General features: G+C 38.7%; 1 protein-coding gene across 1 annotated transcript in view; it reads left to right on the plus strand.

The window, feature by feature from the left end:
* kcnt2b (potassium sodium-activated channel subfamily T member 2b) overlaps window positions 1–20,681 on the plus strand; it is a gene marked incomplete at both ends in the record, with an annotated part of 134,226 nt that overhangs the window by 83,795 nt on the left and 29,750 nt on the right. Inside the window, 6 exons of the mRNA XM_079415753.1 lie at window positions 156–250; window positions 5,617–5,797; window positions 16,293–16,457; window positions 16,701–16,837; window positions 18,620–18,683; window positions 19,482–19,590. Of these exons, the coding sequence (XP_079271879.1) occupies window positions 156–250; window positions 5,617–5,797; window positions 16,293–16,457; window positions 16,701–16,837; window positions 18,620–18,683; window positions 19,482–19,590 (751 nt within the window). The remainder of the gene's footprint in view (window positions 1–155; window positions 251–5,616; window positions 5,798–16,292; window positions 16,458–16,700; window positions 16,838–18,619; window positions 18,684–19,481; window positions 19,591–20,681) is intronic.

Genomic DNA, 20,681 nt, shown 5'->3' on the forward strand with positions numbered 1-20,681 from the left:
GCTTGCTGGTTATCAAATTTGCCAGAGCTCTGGATGATTGTTTTTGGATTTTTATCATAAGTACAAGCACAATGGTACTGTTATTAAATGTCTCACTGTCTCTCATCTCTGCCTTCTTTTATCTCTGTTTCTCTCCTCCTTCATGTTGTTTTCAGAATGACCTGCACCGAGCGATTCAGCGAACACACTCCGCCATGTTCAACCAGGTGCTCATCCTCATCAGCACCCTGCTCTGCCTCATCTTCACCTGGTGAGAGAAAAATAAAACAGGGCCTTACATTTATTTATTACAATAAGAAAATTCCTTCCTCATATTGTGGATCAGTGTTAATTTCGTCGACGAAGACGACGAAGAAAAATATTCGTCAACGAACCTTTTTTCTGTGACTAAGACGAGACGTTGACGAGCTAAAACTAATATCTGAGGATAAAAACTATGACGAATTTTATGCGCGTCTTCATTAACAAGACGAGACGGGACTAAAATGTTATTTGAGGACTACCAGACATTCAAAATACATCCTATAGGCTAAGTTAACTGTCTTGTCTTTCAAAATGTGCGTCTCTGTCATTGGATAAGGTACGATTGCATGGCAGCCGCGGTGGACGGATAGGCTACCAAAACGCGAACTAGCGATCTGAAACAATGGCCTCAGCACCTGAAGGGTTAGGGAGTGGGTGACTAGACGTCCCGTTTTTCCCAGGTGTCACAATTCATTGTCGATTAACTTAAAGTTAGTGAAGGTGCGATAGGTGGAAACGCGCTGATAGAAGTGCTCTCTCTCGCACACGCTCCACTTCTTCAGTTCTCATACAGCGCGCGATCAGTTCTCAGTTCTCAAATACACACACAGCAGTCCAAATGTCTCTCATGTAGAGTATCTCACGGAAATACAGTCCGTTATGGTTTAAGTGAGCTTAAACAGGTGGGTGAAACGGAATGTATGTCAGTAGGCTATTACATGCATACCTTACGTCTTAAATGGACAGCATTCCTAATTATCTGTCATATATGTTAACCATCAAAAGATGTTAAATAAATGTATACTTGTTAAGTAAACCTACTGTATCTGAAAAATTAGTTTAATTTATATATCTACCAAAAAATGAAAATGTATTCCAGTTTTTCCAAATTCAATCCTTGATTCAAATTTCTCATAAGCTTAATTGATTTGGTCTAAAGAGAGAAGAATTAATGACTATTTTTGTTTGAATACTACATATAAAATAGCTACCAAAATAAATGTTGGTAACTGCAGTTTAACTAAAAGTAATGGCTAAAAGTTGACAAAAATGCAATGACTTTTTGTCGACTAAAACTAGACTAAAACTATGAAAGACTCAAATGACTAAAATGTGACTAAGACTATTAAGCATTTTCGTCTCAAGATAAAGACTAAGACTAAATAAAAAAATGCCTGCCAAAATTAACACTGTTGTGGATTGATATTTAAGGTAACAAGTTAGTTCAGGGACCAATTCTCACTGTTAACTACAGCGAGGGAAAAAATTATTTGATCCCCTGCTGATTGTGTACGTTTACCCACTGACAAAGAAATAATCAGTCTATAATTTTAATGGTAGGTTTATTTGAACAGTGAAAGGCAGAATAACAACCAAAAAAAAGTTATAAATTGATTTGCATTTTAATGAGTGAAATAAATATTTGATCCCCTATCAATCAGCAAGATTTCTGGCTCCCAGGTGTCTTTTATACAGGTAAGGAGCTGAGATTAGGAGCACTCTCTTAAAGGGAGAGTTACCTGTATAAAAGACACCTGTCCACAGAAGCAATCAATCAATCAATCAATCATATTCCAAACCCTCCACCATGGCCAAGACCAAAGAGCTGTCCAAGGATGTCAGGGACAAGATTGTAGACCTACACAAGGCTGGAATGGGCTACCACACCATCGCCAAGCAGCTTGGTGAGAAGATGATAACAGTTGGTGTGATTATTCGCAAATGGAAGAAACCCCAAATAACTGTCAGTCTCCCTCCGTCTGGGGCTCCATGCAAGAGCTCACCTCATGGAGTTTCAATGATCAAGGGAACGGTGAGGAAACAGCCCAGAACTACACGAGAGGATCTTGTCAATGATCTCAAGGCAGCTAAGACCATAGTCACCAAGAAAACAATTGGTAACACACTATACCGTGAAGGACGGACTGAAATCCTGCAGCGCCCGCAAGGCCCCCCTGCTCAAGAAAGCACATGTCAAGTCAAGTCAAGTCTACTTTATTGTCAATTCTTCCACATGTACGGCACATACATACAGAGAATTGAGGTAGTGATCAGTCCAATGTTGCACAAGTGACAGGTGGTGGTCACAGTTTTTAAGTGGGTGGGGGAGGAAGGTCCTGGGGAGGGTCGCAGTATCAGTGTTCAGTGTTGCATGGGGTAAAAGAGGGGAGGGGGGGCAAGGACGGGAGGGAGTTCAGCTTCCTGACAGCCTGATGTATGAAGCTGTCCTTCAGTCTGCTGGTCCTCGCCTGGAGACTCCGCAGTCTCCTCCCTGATGGCAGCAGACTGAAGAAGCTGTGTGTCGGATGGGTGGGATCACCTGCAATGCGGAGGGCTTTGCGGGTGAGACGGGTGCTGTAAATGTCCTGGAGGGAGGGGAGAGAGACACCAACGATCTTCTCAGCTGCTCTCACTATGCGTTGAAGTGACTTGCGGCAGGATGCGTTGCAAGCGCCATACCACACAGTGATGTAGCTAGTCAGGATGCTCTCGATGGTGCCTCTGTAGAAGGTGCACATGATGGGGGTCGGGGCTCTGGCTCTTCTCAATTTGCGGAGGAAGTAGAGACGCTGCTGTGCTTTCTTGGCCAGTGCTACAGTGTTGTTAGTCCAGGAGAGGTCCTCTGTGATGTGCACACCCAGGAACTTGGTGCTGCTCACTCTCTCCACAGTCACACCGTTGATGGTCAGAGGGGCATGCTGAGTGTGTACTCTCCTGAAGTCAACAACAATCTCCTTCGTCTTCTCCACATTCAGAGAGAGATTGTTGTCACTGCACCACCCGGCCAGGCGGCTCACCTCGCTCCTGTAGTTTGTCTCATCTCTGATGCTAATGAGACCCACCACAGTCGTGTCATCCGCAAACTTAATGAAGAGGTTGGAGTTGTGTGACGGTGTGCAGTCGTAGGTCAGCAGAGTGAAGAGGAGGGGGCTCAGCACACATCCTTGGGGGGCCCCAGTGTTCAGTGTGATGGTGCTGGATGTGTTAATGCCGACGCATACTGCTTGAGGTCTCCCGGTCAGGATGTCCAACAGCCAGTTGCACAGAGAACAGGCCCGTCTGAAGTTTGCCAATGATTCAGAGGAGAACTGGGTGAAAGTGTTGTGGTCAGATGAGACCAAAATCCAGCTCTTTGGCATCAACTCAACTCACTGCCATGTTTGGAGGAGGAGGAATGCTGCCTATGACCCAAAGAACACCATCCCCACCATCAATCATGGAGGTGGAAACATTATGCTTTGGGGGTGTTTTTCTGCTAAGGGGACAGGATAACTGCACCGCATCAAAGGGACGATGGACCGGGCCATGTACCGTCAGGGCCAGGGCATTGAAAATGGGTCGTGGATGGGTATTCCAGCATGACAATGACCCAAAACACACGGCTAAGGCAACAAAGGAGTGGCTCAAGAAGAAGCACATTAAGGTCCTGGAGTGGCCTAGCCAGTCTCCAGACCTTAATCCCATAGAAAATCTGTGGAGGAAGTTTCGAGTTGCCAAACATCAGCCTTGAAACCTTAATGACTTGGAGAGGATCTGCAAAGAGGAGTGGGACAAAATCCCTCCTGAGATGTGTGCAAACCTGGTGGCCAACTACAAGAAACGTCTGACCTCTGTGATTGCCAACAAGGGTTTTGCGACCAAATACTAAGTGTACATGTTTTGCGAAGGGGTCAAATACTTATTTGACTCATTAAAATGCAAATCAATTTATATATTTTTTTAAATGCGTTTTTCTGGATTTTTTTTGTTGTTATTCTGTCTCTCACTGTTCAAATGAACCTACCATTAAAATTATAGACTGATTGTTTCTTTGTCAGTGGGCAAACGTACAAAATCAGCAGGGGATCAAATAATTTTTTCCCTCACTGTAGTTGCTTATTAGCATGCCTATTATTAATATATTGGCTGTTTATTAGAGCATATAAAGCACAGAATTCTGCATATTCTACATCCCTAAACCTACTCAATACCCAAACTTAACAACTACCTTACTAACTATTAATAAGCAGCACATTAGGAGTTTATTGAGGCAAAAGTCATAGTTAATGGTTTGTTCATTTTAAAAAGTAATTTATTTGTGTCGTATTGTTGTAACACCCATGATACATTTTGACAGGATTCTTTGTTGAATAGAAGGTTCAAAAGAATATCATTTATTTGACATAGAAATGGATTTACTTCATGAGATAGAAATAATTTTACTTGCTGAAAACAGTTTTACAGTATTCATTTCTTTAAAAAAATAAATCTCTCACTGACCCAAACTGTATTTTATATAAATAATTTTATTATTTTATATTTTAGAATATTTTACATTTGATATATTTATCTGTATGACTTTGTTTTTATTTGGTGTGGAAAATAAAAGAAGGCTTATTTCATTCATTTTTGTCCCCATTGACTTTGTGTTCTTTAGAATATAGAATTTCATATTGGAAGGACACGAGGTGAAAAAATATTGAATACATTTGATAGCTGATACTATAAAAGTACTGTATCAAAAACAGACTATTTACAGTAGGTCAGCGAGAGAGCATAAAATGATTGCATAAAACTAAATTGTGCATTTGGTGCAAGAAATGTTCTAAGTAGACGTAAAATGTACAAGGCCTTTTTGCATTGTACACTGCAGAATGGGAGATAGTACGATGGTGTGGCGGCCAGTCTGTGTGACTGGTCAGTAGTTGACGGGATAATGTTTCTAAAGTGCTGATTAATTAAACACCATGTTGTGTGTGTTCTCTTGTTCCGTGAGGTAAATAGCAGGGAGGTGCTAAATGTGCAGGGTAGCGGTGCATTTGTAAAACAGAAGGGAGAGAAATGAATGACCTTTTCACCACTGACAGCTGCATGTTAACTCAACCAGCCTTTGAACACCGAGCAAATTGACACACACACACACACTGGCTGTACTGAAAGATAACCCACACACAGACACACAAACAGGGTTCGCATTATGTCATTTTGCGCGTGACTCACCACACAGTTATTGTGTTTTGGATCGTGTTTATCACAGTTTGCTCCAAACCATCCGATGATGATATAAACCCACTGGCTTTCTATACACATGCAAATCCCTGCAAACCTGTCCACCTGAAAAGCCTTTCAAAGAATAGTTGATTTAGAGATTATTTACTCACCACCATGTCCATTCCCGAATGGACCATATCCATTTTTCATGGGGCACAAGTAGAAGGTATTAAGAAAACAATGGTTCTAGTGACCACATCTGTCATGCTCTAAAAAGCTTTTAAAATAACATCATACAGCATGACGGTGAGTAAATAATGACAGACGTTTCATTTCTTGGTGAACTGTGCCTTTAAATCCATATTTAAGCTGTTCTTAGTCCCTTTTCTCTCTCTCTTCCAGTATTTGTGGTATTCAGCACTTGGAACGAGCAGGGAACAACCTGACACTCTTTGACTCTCTGTATTTCTGTGTTGTCACCTTCTCTACGGTTGGATTTGGTGATGTTACACCTCAGATCTGGCCCTCTCAGCTGCTGGTGGTCATCATGATCTGTGTGGCTCTTATAGTTCTACCAATACAGGTAAATAAAACACACTCAGACAATCACACTTTTCATCATATGTATACATATGTCACTGAATAATTCTCAGGAACAACTCAGGAATGAAACAAGTCACTACTGTACTTAAAAGTCGTTGAATTATTCACTCAACAAATTTATTGAAAAGTTTAGAGTACATATGTGCACATAAATAAGCAGTTAGTTATCATTTTCTGTGTGTACAATAACCTGCGATGGCTGCCAGGCAGTAATAATCATAGCAATATTTTGACATCTTGCAGCCCATGGAAGACAGCATTTTAGCCATTTGGATATTTTTAGCCAACCAGTGTTGACAAATGGAGCAACTGATGTTAGTAGTAACTGTGGTCGAGTGAGAAAAACTGGAGTAAACATTTAATAATGAATACAAACAGTCACTTTTCCTCTCTTCCTTTTATGTCACTGTGATAGAAATTTACTTTTCAAGGCACATTTTTTCTACTTTTATAGGGGTAAAAGTAATGCATAATTAATGAATTAATGCATAAATATTACATTTAATCAATAAATTCAATTAGAATAATAAAACATTATAGGGCTGTTATTTATAAAATTAAATCAGAATCAACACAATCCATCATTGCACTGTATTTACTGTTTAATTCAGCCAGAATTATGCATAATTAATAAGCCAGAAGTGGCATGAATGCATTTACACTGCATTTATAATTGCATAAATAATCTTATGATATTAATGTTTTAAATATAAAATTATGAGTATGGAAATGTAAAATTATGTTTTAAAAATGAAATTAAAACAGTAGGCAGCCCAAAAGTCTTAATGAGTCATTCGGTGAATTAAGCAGATTTTTTTAAAATAAATGGGTCATTGAATCATTCACTCACCCGATTCATTAAAGTCCGTGTAAAGTCAATTCTGAGAATTGTTTGTAAACACATTATAAATGTTATAAATGCATTGCTGAAACATGTCACAAAAACTGTGAACTATGTAGTACTTAATTGTGAAGTTAGACCATTAAACAGTTTTTCAACATTTTCGTGATCAGGATTTTTTGGGCGGGGCTAAATCAGGACTCGATGATGCAATCGAGCCACCGAGCACGGCCCCTTTCCCAACACTATAAGAGGTGTGTTCGACTTGAAGCAGCGCTGCAGACCGACCGTGTGTGACATCCCAGTACAGTGGGAGCTACAGAGAGCAGACGCTCCTGATGCTTTCGAATCTCTCTCACGGTATTTTGATGTCATACACTGATTGTTCTGTAGCGCTGCTTCAAGTCGAACACACCTAATAACTACAGAGCATTAGCATCAGTGGTTCACGGCTCAATCGTGAGTTACTGTCTTTACACAGACTTTAAAAACACAGATTCATACATTTATTGCGGTTATACGTAGTTTGAAACTTAACTAAACTTAACTATTGTATAAAATCAGATTTGCAATCGTACTGATATTTGGGAAAAACAACACTGTTACTTGTGTGAAATTGTATATGTATTAAAAACAAACTAAAGGAGCTATTTTGCAGCCACATCTCAAATTCTTTAGGCACTTTTAATTAATTTTGGTTCTATTTTTGCCCCAAGCTCTTTTTAATTTCAGACTCTCTTCCCAGTCCTGGAATTTACTGATTGTTCCAAAACCAACTTAACAATTTAATTTAGTTATACTATTTTATACAGCAAACATTATTTATACTATATATACTGTATTTTACACTGCCAAATTCAGTAATTCATATCAAACTGTAAATTCATATACTAGTAGCACAAACCTTAAGTCACCTTGATGCAATAAATCTGTCCCACTTGATATTCACATTAAGATTTCTGCAAATTCTCATGAAGAGTTTTGAAACTGTGCATAATTTAGGTATATTTTGCGAATTACTCTGAAACATTTACAGAGAACATAGTGAATGAAAGAAAGTATTTTATCTTGACTTCACTCAGTTTCCTCAACAGTAGTTCTGTATTGTTCATTCACACAACTTCACATAATTTCAACTGTCAGATATGTTATGCAAATATTATGTGGTTATGATGACAAAGGCACTGAGTTGAATCACTTTTGTGTATAAGGCCCCATGAGATGTGTCACAGCTGGTGATTTTTGACACACACAAGCGCACAGACGTACGCTGAGATGCACTTCTGTGTACACATCGCTTCAATGATACACGTTTCACATCCCACTTCAACATATACCTTGTATTACCGACACACACTCACCCAAACAAGTCTCGCACACACTCACTCACAAGCGCGAGCCTCCCGCGGGGCTGAGGAGAGAATGAGATGAGAGCGAGCTTGTCTTTCATGTGTGATGTAAGGGCTTCCCTGCCAGCTTCCTCTTTGGGAAGCTGGTATGTTTCCGTCACACAGGAAATGGCAGTGGCTCCAACGAGGCCCTCCTACTCTTTTCATCCTCAAATACCAGCTGACATTTACTGCTGCCCCCCACACGCAGCTGGTGCACGAGCGTTACGTCCGAGGCTGTGTTTGTTTCTGGCCTGACAGGGGAAATCTCCAGTATTGCTCATGGCCCACAGAGAGCCATTTCAACACACAGACTGACAGCAGCCGCCGTATCCCATCGCTCCCTGTGCACACATTGCAATGAGTTTTTTTATTCAAAGCTTTTCTATTGCAATTAAACAGTGCCAAATCTCAATTCCCAAATACCCTTTGCCTGAAAGCCACTGAATAACAGACAATACCCACAACTCGCAATAAAACACCTTGAATTTTAGCTGACAATCCCTTTATGTACTCAGTACCGGGAGCAAAGCACTTTTGTCAGACATTTACACTCCGTTACACATGCGTCTGACCGCTTTTGCACATAAACACATAAAAGAACCTCACTGCCAATATCACCCACACAATCAACAAGACAACCAACATGAGCCACATCACCACCAATATCTACACACCAGTGGTGAACGAAGTACAGAAATCAAGTGCTTGAGTAAAAGTACAGATACCCTAGTAAAAGTAGAGTGTAAATATGGGATGCCAAATAATATAAATATGCACTGATCAGCCACAAAATTAAAGGGTTAGTTCACCCAAAAATGAAATTCTGTCATGAATTACTCAAACCTGTTCATCTTCGGAACACAAATCAAGATATTTTTGATGAAATCCGAGAGCTTTATATGACCCTGCATAGACTGCAATGCAACTACCACGTTCAAGACCTAGAAAGGTAGTAAGGACATTGTTAAAATAGTCCAGGGGACATCAGTGGTTCAACCGTATTTTTATGAAGCTACGAGAATACTTTTTGTGTGCAAAAAAAAAACTAAATTACGACTTTATTCAACAATTTCTTCTCTTCTGTATCAGTCTTCGAGGCGCGCTCACAAGAGAACCATGACATGAGGGTGAGTAATTAATGACAGAATTTTCAGATGAAGTATCCCTTTAAAACCACTGACAGGTGAAATCAGTAGCATTGCCCTTGTGAAAAAGAAGTGCACTTAAGTATACTTTTATAAAGTGTACTTATTGTAGAAATAATATACTTTAAAAGAACACACATAAGTGTAAATTAAATGTTATTTTTGACGCTTAAATACATTGTATTTGTAATTAACTTCAAATGTATCACATTTTAAAGTGATATTAAATGCAATAAGTTGAACTTTTGGGCAGTCGTGGCCTAATGGATAGAGGGTTGGACTTGTAACCTGAAGGTTGTGGGTTTGAGTCTCAGGTCCGGCAGGGATTGTAGGTGGGGGAGTGAATAACCAACACACTCTCCACCCTCAATACCACGACTGAGGTGAGACCCTTGAGCAAGGCACCGAACCCCCAACTGCTCCTCAGCAATGGCTGTCCACTGCTCCGGGTGTATGCTCACTACTGTGTGTACACTTGGATGGGTTAAATGCAGAGCACAAATTCTGAGTATGGGTCACCATACTTGGCCACACACCACTTCCCTTTTGAGTGATTTTTTTTACCACTTTTTAGTGCAATCTTTATATGTACTTGTACATAATTGTTTCTAGTGTCTTTAAAATATGGTTAAAGTGTACTATTGATGTACTGACAAGCAATTAATGTTATCTAAAATTTACTTTAATGTCAGTTAACAATACACTTAAGCATGAATTAAATGTAATGTTTTCGGCAACCTAAATGCATGTTATTTGTAATTTAAATATATTACAGTTCAAAATTGCATTAAATGCAATTAGTTGAACTTGAGTGATATTTTTGAACCACTTAAGTGGGACTTTAGTATATTTTATATGTACTTTGAAATATGGTAAATATGTACTTCTCAATAAGCAATTAATGTGAACTAAAATATACTTAAATGTCATTTCAATGTACTTCAATGTTATATATCTCTGGCAATGAAGTTGAAATTTAGTATAGGCTATTTAAAATTTAATAAAAAAATTATCTTAATTACCTAGTTACAATCAACACAAACACAAAATGAAAACCCTCTACATTTATTGACAAAACAATCTCTAAAAAGAAAAGAAAAAAGGCGCCGATGATGGCAGCTATTGTGCGTTGCTCTCCAGTGTTTGTACTGTTTTTGTTTGTTTTTCCTGTTTTTTTGTTTTTCAAATACGATCAGTTTTACCAGGGATGACCTGCTGAACATTCGGCAGAACACACCACAAAATCTTTTACCGGATTTAGATTTTTCTGACGTTTTGCTGGACATTGTAGTTGGCGGAGCCGTAGCTCTGGTCAAACGCTACAGGAGGTGCAGGCGGGGGAAGAGAGCGGGAGCGCTCATGAAGCTTCGTCAGAGCGGATTTCGAACGGCGTTGCCTAGCATCCATCTGGCGAATCTCCGCTCTCTACCCAACAAAACGGACGAACTCCTTCTGTTCTCCCGGACAAACAAGGACTTTTCTAACTCTGCTGCCCTGTGTTTCACGGAAACCTGGCTGAATGGCGACATACCGGACAGCGTGCTACATCTGCCTAATTACCAGCTGATCAGAGCAGATCGGGACGTGGAATCAACGGGGAAATCGCGCGGCGGCGGGACGTGCTTTTTCATTAATGAGAGGTGGTGTACAGATGTAACTGTGTTAAAGAAGATGTGCTACTCAGATCTAGAAATGCTCTTCATTAACTGCAAGCCGTTCTATTCGCCACGGGAGTTCTGCTCGTTCATTCTCGTGAGTGTCTACATTCCACCGCAAGCGCACATGAGCACAGCTTTACAGAAACTCGCTGATCTAATCACAGATAGTGAACAACAACACCCGGACTCTGTTTTAATCATTCTCGGGGACTTTAATAAAGCAAATCTCTCCCGCGAACTGCCAAAATACAGACAGCACATCACATGTCCCACCAGAGACAGTAATATATTGGATCACTGTTACACAACGATAAAGGACGCATATCACTCGGTTCCACGAGCAGCTTTAGGACTCTCTGATCACTGTTTGGTTCATCTTATTCCGTCCTACAGGCAGAAACTTAAGTCTGCAAAACCTGTATTAAGATCTGTTAAAAGATGGACTAATGAAACGGAGCGGGCTTTACAAGCCTGTTTCGACCTCACTGATTGGACTGTTTTTGAAGCCGCTGCCACCGATCTGGACGAGCTCACAGAGACTGAACATAATATATCAGTTTCTGTGAGGATATGCGCATTCCTAACAGGACTCATCTAATCTACAACAATGACAAACCATGGTTCACTGCCAAACTCAGACAGCTCCGTCAGGCCAAAGAAGATGCTTACAGAAAAGGGGATAAAGTCTTGTACAAACAGGCCAAATACACACTGGAAAAGGAGATCAGAGTGGCAAAGAGGAATTATTCTGACAAGCTAAGGAAATAATGATCTTCCAGTGATCCTGCTTCAGTGTGGTTAGGATTGAAGGACATCACCAGTTACAAGTCACCATGAACACTCAACAATAAATGTGGAACACACAATTATAATACACTATCCATTCACCACACTCACTAATTTTAGCTTTATTTTCTCATTTCTAATTTGCATATACTTGACCTGTACATACATAGTTGTTTATATTATATATTGTGTTTTTGCTGCTTTGTACATTGCCTTTTGGTTAATTGTTGTTATTCTGTTGTACATCTGTTGTACATTTTGTTATCTGTGTCCTGTCCTGTTGCTGTCTTTATGTTTCACTGTGGAGCTTCTGTCACTACAACAAATTCCTTGTATGTGTAAACATACTTGGCCAATAAAGCTCATTCTGATTCTGATTCTGAAAACAAATACACAAAAATTGTTTTTGCTGATGCACAAGAAAAACCCAACACTATACACAGCTGCAACACTTTAACTCACTTATTAGAAAGAGTCTGGAGAACAATGCAAAATCACTTACATACAATAGTACCTAATCTCACCATTATAGAAAACATCATTCTGACTTATTTATAAGCCTGTTTGCTCATTGGGGACCTAAAAATGTCCACAAGGTCAAAATTTACTGGTATTACTATCCTTGTGGAGTAATTTGGTCTCCATAATGTATAGGATTACTAACACACAAACACACACACTTAACACAAAAGAAAAATTCAAGAAAATTATAATTCGTACAACAAATGAGACCTTATTGTAAAACATTACCAAACTGTGTTAATGGTACCCTCAGTTTCACAGACAAGGCTTAAGATCAGCCACAGACTAAAATGTAATTCTGAGCTGTTTCAACTGAAAGAAACTTGCACTGACTGATCTTTAAAAATGTCAGTGCCTTTGTTTTGTCTCAAGATGTTTGTCTCAATGTTTTTTTCTAAGGCATGTTAATGAAAATGACTTAAATGTCCTAATTGAACTATGGCCTAATTTTGGCTTGTTCTAAGCCCTGTCTGTGAAAACAGGCCATACATTTTCAAACTTTTACTAGCACCAACATTAAACAGGACTGAAAGGTCTCTTCTAAAATCTTACTCCAGCATTAGTGAATGCGAGTTTTACTAAATAAATAAAGTTCCAAATGAACTTGCTGGGAAGTGGTGTTTGTCAGTGTCCCAGAAGCTCTCCATCGGCAGTAAACTTCAAATGTCATGAAGCTGCACACCATCTCTCCACAGTCTCTGTGAACGGAAATGTTCCAAAGAGGCAGGAAAGTCAGAAAAAAAATCCTTGAGGAAAGCAAGAAGAACAATTGTTATAAAACATATCCAGTCATTATAAATGGTTCAGTTGAGTGACAGTAATAGACACAGTTACAGTCCAAAGTTTATATACACCTTGTATCTACAAAATGTTAATAATTTAAGCAGTAAGAGGGTAGAGGGGTAGAATCATTAAAAAAAGAAATCGCAATTTCTGCTCTGATGAAGCAGTTTATTCTGCAAGGTGTTTGTAAACAGATCACATCTGCATTACCTAAGAGGTGAATCATCAGGGCAACATCGTAGTAGAATGCTGGGAGATGTTCCTTCAGATTTCCCACAAACACTAGAATTCCTGACCACACCATCTTCACTGACACTGAGCTTTAAAAATAGATTTAAAAAATTTTAGAACCTTTTTTATTCCTTCTTCACAGGGAATAAAACATAACTTTATTAATTACCCAAATATCGATAAATATCCCAAAATCTATGAAAATGAAGAAAGGTACCTTAATTTTTTTCCCCTCATCTTGCCTTGCTAGCTTCTCTCACACATCTTCATGAAGAATGTTCCTGTATTTACCACGACTGACACAGCAAAGGTGCTGTCCTCTTCCTTTGGTTTGTTACCTGTGAAATATAAGATGATTAGAGGGGATCTGTAAATGCACAGGTGGGAATAAATTACTTGCAAATGGAAAAGTTTCAAAGCATTTAAAATCCATGGGGATAGTGAGTTAATATAGCACTTTTAGCTTGTCATATGTGATCAGGGTGAGCTGACTTACTTCTAACACACTTCTTCTACTGTATCTCCAGAAACAAATCTGTACTGATCCTGCAAAATGAAGAACTCCAGATAAGATATTACAAACACAACCAGTAATGGAACATCTCACTCTTCAAATGCAAAAAGAAAAAGAAAAGAAACACAACAACATTATTTCTAGAGGTGGCTGATATATTGAATATTACTGGTGGTAATATTATTTGTATTTTTGTAACTTGAGGTTTTTCTTAATTTTGTTGGACAATTTGTTGGACAGTCGTACAATACATTTCACTACATGTCGTACTACGTATGTATATGTATGTGACAAATAAAATTTGAATTTGAATTTGAATTTTGGTTATAATATCGATTATATACATTAAATATTACAAGATCGGATCTTTGAATTTTGTTCAGTAGCATTAAACTGATTTTTAAATAATTTAGTTAAAAATACAATATTGTATTTTCAACTGCCAAATTTCTTGGTCCACACACGCAATAACATTCCGATATCAGAATGCATTCATAGATAAATCATAGGATACGATTAATTCACCTCCTGAGTCCATATAGCAAGAACTGCCGGGAATGGCAAAACTAAATTAAGAATAAAGAAAGATTATATCAAGCTATACTTACTTCATTCTTTATCTGCAGTACAGAAAGTCTCATCTGTAATCATCCAAACGTGCCGCTCCTCTGTTGTCGGTTGATCAGCGAAGCTCCTTCACGTGCCACGATTACAGAAACATTTTTCAAACTTTTTTTTTAAAAAGTGCACTTAAGTATGTTAAGACCTATTGTCATTAAAGTGTACTCTCTTTAAGTACACTTAAGTGGTCTTTAATTTAGATTATATTATATTATCTGCAAGTGCACTTTTTAAAAAGTAAACTTTTAATAATTGAAGTACACAAAGGACACTTTTACTGCAATTAAGCACACTTCTTTTTCACAAGGGTGATTATATCATTACAAGGGGGAGAGGGGATATATTAGACAGCAAGTGAACAATGAGTTCTAGAATTTCATGTGCTGTATGCAAGAAAATTGGCAAGTGAAAAGATCTGAGAGACTCTGACAAGGGCCAAATTATGGCGCTTTTACACTGCATGGTACGGCACGGTACGGTTCACTTTTGGGGGGGTTTCCACAGTACCTGGTACCTGGTACTTTTTTCAGAACCACCTCAGCTGAGTTTCCAAGCGAATCATACCGGTACCAAAATGTGACTTGTAAACTGCTGATCACTGATTGGCCAGAGAAAATCGTCACTGCCTGCGTCATTGAACTTGCAACACGAGACACAACAGACCCGCTAGATTTAAATCAGCACAGCCAGCGAAGGATCGAGCGCAACTGTTTTGAATGAGGGCACCTTTTTTTAACAACCAGAAACTGGCTGTTTCGTTGTCTGTTTTAGGAAGTACAGACATTCCTCTCGTTGATAGCCGAGGTGCAGATCCAGCGAGAGCTTGATGGAGCGACGCGGAATGAAAAAGAGTCACGGCAGTAGAGGCGGCGCAACTATAACGACATGTGCATAATCCCGCTCACTCTAAAGTGGTACTAAACTGCAGTGGAAATGCAAACAGAGCTGAACCGAGCCGTGCTATGTCGTACTGAGCCATGCCGAGCCAAGTCGTACCACACAGTGGAAAAGCGCCATTAGTGATGTCTACGACTGAATCAGAGCATCTTCAAAACGGCAAGTATGGTGGGGTGTACTAGTTAGTACCTACCAATAATGGTGCAAGGAAGGACAAACAAGGCTCATTGATGCGTGGAGGGAGCGAAGGCTAGCCCATCTGGTCCAATCACACAGAAAGAAATATTATAGCTCAAATTGCTGAAAAACTGGCCACGATAGAAGGGTGTCAAAACACACACTTAGCTGCGTATGGCCTGCATAGAGCAGTCAAAGTGCCCATGATGACCCCTATCCAGTTCCAAAAGTGCCTACAAAAGGGATGTGAGTATCAGAACTAGACAACAGAGCAATGGAAGAAGATTGCCTGGTCTGATGAATCACGTTTTCTTTTAGATCAGGTGGATGTCTGGGTGGGTGTGCATTGTTTACCTGAGGAAGCGATGGTAGCAGATGAATTGTGGGAAGAAGGCAGGTCGCCAAAGGCAGTGTTTTGCTCTTGAGTAACCTTGAGTCCTGGCGTTCATGTGGATGTTAGTTTGACACGTACCACCTAAAGATGGTAGCAGACAATGTTAACCCCTTCATGGCAATGGTGTTCCCTGATGGCAGTGGCATCTTTCAGCAGGATAATGCATCCTGACACACTGCAAAAACTGTTCAGGAATGGTTTGAGGAACATGACAAAGAGTTCAAGGTATTGCCTTGGCCTTCAAATTTCCCAGATCTCAATCCGATTGAGCATCTATGGTGTGTGCTGGACCAACAAATGCAATCCATTGAGGCTCCACCTCGCACTTTGCAGGACTTAAAGGATTTGCTGCTAATGTCTTGGTGCCAGAGACCACAGGAACATTCAGAGTCCATGCCACCATGCCAGAGTCCATTTCACAGGAAGGTCTGATAACCCAACTGAAGCCATGTGTAGTCTGATGCCTCTGTGTAAAACCATCTTAATGAAGCTTTGTTCACTTGGATTTCCCATAGTTTGAGCAGTTGGCCTTCTTGTGGATGGAGCGACAGAAGTCCGGAGGGAACTACAGCCGCTATCGTGCCCAGACCGAGAAGCATGTAGTGTTGTGTGTCAGTTGTCTCAAGATAGACCTACTCATGGACTTTCTTAACGAGTTCTTCGCACACCCCAGACTGCAGGTGGGTATGCGTATGTATGCTCTCACATGTAAATGTATGTACGTAATCATGCTAATTTGAGCTCAGACAGCCTGCTGTGCACTGGTTAATCCTCTTCAGGAGCGCTGGAAGGTTTTTGTACTAGGATTAACTGAACATCAATTTAATTTCACCAAGCTATTTATTTGCGAATTATCCGGGTTTCATTAGCTTGCAGTGTCTGTCTGACCCCGTTTTTCACTAAATTGAGCTCATCATGTCCAGGACTACTATGTGGTCATCTTATGTCCTGCTGAGATGGACGTCCAGGTGCGGAGGGTACTGCATATCCCGTTATGGGCTCAGAGGGTCATCTACCTGCAGGGATCTGCTCTCAAAGACCAGGACCTAATGAGGGCAAAGTAAGACCTGCTGAGTAAATATATAAACAATGCTAGCCACCTGAAGTGAAAAAGAAGTGTGCTTAATTGTATTGAATGTGCACTTGGAGTGTACTTCAAATCAAAAAGGGGATTTTTAAAAACTGTATTTGCAGATATTATCATATTAATTCAATAACTTAAAAGAGAGACACTCTCATGACTATATTTCTTTACAAGTGCAGTTTGTAATAATGTCGAATTAAAAGATTGACTTCTAAGTACATTTAAAATCATTGTTTTATAGCATTTTATCCTGATTTAAAGATGTACACCTATGTTGATGTGTTGACTAAGATACTGAAGTGCATGTAAAATTACTTACACTTAGACTTAAACTGTGGTGTGTTATTCAATATTACATTTAAAGTTAATATATTTTAAATGCAATAAATTGCAACTTTGCATCATTACAGATGTGTAGTTACAAATATTATGGTAAATATTACTTTAGCATAAATGCTTGTCCTTACATTCAGCAGTACACTTTAACCATATTACAATGACACTAGAAGTAATGATTAAATCACTATTACTATTATTAGTCCTATAAGTTCTGTTGTTGTGTAGTTCACAATATTGCAATAGAAAAAAAAAGTTAGCTAGTTGTGTACTGAAAGTTTACTATTGTTAAACTTAAAGTTACACTTAAAAGTATACTTTCATTAACTAAAAAGTGGCCCAATAGTTCCAAGAGGTATTGAGCTATAGTATTCATTATTTTTACCATTCTTACCACATAAAGTATATTTAAATATAGTTGCCCTGCTAAAAAAAAAAAAAACAATAGAAGCCCAATAGAAACCATCACAGAAATTCTAATGGTTTCCATTAAAATATCATTGCAAACCATTAGCTTTTTTCAGTAAAACCATTACAAAATTCTTTTTTTTTTGTGTGTGTTTTGGGCATTTTTCCAATAGGATTTAACATCCCACCAATAGAATCCATCACATACCAGTAGACACATTATAGTTTCCATTAAAACCAATACAATTCCCATCATAACTATTAAATCCATTACATTTTCTATTGTGTTTTGGCCTGGGTTCTATTGTTTTTTCAGCAGGGTGAACTTTACTTAAAATGAACTTGAATGAAATATACAACTTTTTTGTAATGGAAGCCAACTGTACATATACGCCAATCTGCAGTTTATGAAGTGATAGTTAAACCTGGGAGTGAAACATCCCAGGTTTAACTAATGCACCTATGTATATAATATATTTAAGATTAAATATCTATGTATTATGTATTTAAAGTACATTCATTTCATAATGAACTCATAATCAAAAAATCAGTCACTGCAATGTTCACCAGAGGTTTAAAAACAGTGTTCAGCTAATATGTTTACTAACTCACTTGAGTAAAATAATAATAATAATAAAAATAATAATAATAAAATGCATCCACTAAATTGTTCTCTATAGTGCTCATTGCCTAATGGAAAATGGTGTATTAGTCAAAATCATGAAATATGTTAATGATCTTTTCAGGTAGCAAGCTAAAAGCTTAGCATGATAACTTGAAACAGGTTAAACTTTTTTGATTAGCTAGAACTCACTCTTCCCTTTTTTTCTTGAAGTTATATTTTGGGTAATTCATAGCATGCCACAGATGTTAGATGATAACTCACTTGCATCTTTTACTTCCTCTGTTTTTCTCATCTGTTCATTGTATTTCTCTCTCCCCCCCCTTCCTTTTTCCCCTGTTATGGTACCTGACCCTGTTACTCTGGCCTCTTTTCATCGTGATTGGCTGCAGGATGGATGATGCCGAGGCCTGTTTTATCCTAAGCAACCGATTTGAAGTGGACCGCTTTGCTGCTGTATGTTCCTCTCCAACTCAATTTTCTCACCATTTTTTCATTCTGCATTTCAACCCTCTCATTTCTATCCATAAAATAGGAAGCAGCAATTTCAAACATCTCCAGTATTAGCCCGTTTCTCTTTCATTCTTTGACATTCTCCCTACTGATCTCACATTTTGACAGTTCAACGTGAAATTATTTATCCTGAAGGTAGTTATAAATGTTGTTTGAGAAGGTAGATGGTTGCCTCTCACAAAATCTGTCAAGAAAATATCAGGGTCATATTTCAACCCAAAATCTAAAGAAATAAACACTAAATGTAATTAGCATTAAGAAAAGGAGGCCTAATTTTGCATTGTAGCATGAATTCCCTTCTCCCATAGCTGCAAAACCATTTCATTACTGTATAATATATAAATGTAAATGTGATATTTGATGTATTGCCTCATTTAAATGATAAAAAAACAACAAAAAAAAACATTTAAACAATAATCTTTGGAGAATAATTAAGAAAAAAGTAAATGTCTGGAATGTGGTGGAAAATATGCTTAATAATAAAAAAAAAAATAGCTTAATGGTATAGAAAATAGACTTTATTTTCTTTTCGCTTAATATAATTTCCAGATTTTTTTCTTCTCATGTTGTGGTGAAATGTGACCTCTACATGTTTTAATGAGATTCACCTAGTTGTCAGGCACTTTAGATGTTAATTTCTCTGTAAAGAGGGTAATGGCTGGTACATAAGAGCAGACATTATGACTAATGGTATACTTCTGTTCATGTGCTTCTCTTTCTCTCTGTTTTTCTTTGTCACAGGACCATCAGACCATTCTTAGGGCCTGGGCCGTGAAGGACTTTGCCCCAAACTGCCCTCTCTACGTGCAGATCCTCAAACCCGAGAATAAGTTCCACATCAAGTTCGCAGGTCAGTGTGTAAATTTTGTTTCTCTCAGGGATGCAGGTGTAGAGAGTGTGATATTCAATGCGCTTCGTACATGTGTGAGTGTGTTGAGAGGCAGCCGATCAGCCAATCTCCTTTCCTTTGAAGCCGTGTCCTTCAACACTCAACCCACTTTATATCCCTCTTCAGTTGTGGAAATGTGGATAATGCTTTTTACTTTCCTAAGTAATATCGTCACCCTTGGTAAATATGATCAAAGAAGGCTGTGGAAATAAATCTGCATTGTTAATCCTTTTGATCTTTTATTAAAAAAATTCACAAAAATCTAACCTTTCATTGGATAATAAGAATTTAAAATGGGGGGAAATATCATTATGAAATAAATGCTTTTCTCTAATACACATTGGCCACAATTAACGGCACACTTTTATTCAATACTTTTTTAAACCTCCATTTGCCAGTTTAACAGCTCTAAATTTTCTCCTATAATGCCTGATGAGGTTAGAGAACACCTGACAAGAGAGCAGAGAACCATTCCTACATCCAGAATCTCTCCAGACCCTTTAGATTCCCAGCCCCATGTTGGTGCTTCTTCTCTTCAGTTCGCCTCACTCATTTTCTATAGGGTTCAGGTCAGAGGACTGGAATGGGCATAGCAGAAGCTTGGTTTTGTGCTCAGTGACCCATTTTTGTGTTGTTTTTGAGGTTTGTGTTTGGATTATTGTACGGTTAGAAGATTCAAACATGGCCCATTATAACAGAGTCAGTCACTTATTGATTTTTTTTCTGTTGGTATTTGATAGAATCCATGATGCCATGTGTCTAAACAAGATGTCCAGGACCTCCAGCAGAAATATAGGCCCACAACATCAAAAATACAGCAGTATATTTCATTGTACACACGGGGTACTTTTTATCCCTGTGTTCACCAAACCCATCTTGAGTGTTTGCTGCTAAAAAGCTAATTTTTTAGTTTCATCTGACCATAGAAGCCAGTCCCATTTGAAGTTCCAGTCGTGTCTGATAACTGAATATGCTGGAGATTGTTTTTGGATGACCTTGGAGAATTTTTCTTGAAACCCTTCCAAACAACAGGTGGAGATGTAGGTGCTGTT

This window comes from Barbus barbus, assembly GCF_936440315.1.
Source record: "Barbus barbus genome assembly, chromosome: 4".
NCBI classification, from domain to species: Eukaryota; Metazoa; Chordata; class Actinopteri; order Cypriniformes; family Cyprinidae; genus Barbus; species Barbus barbus.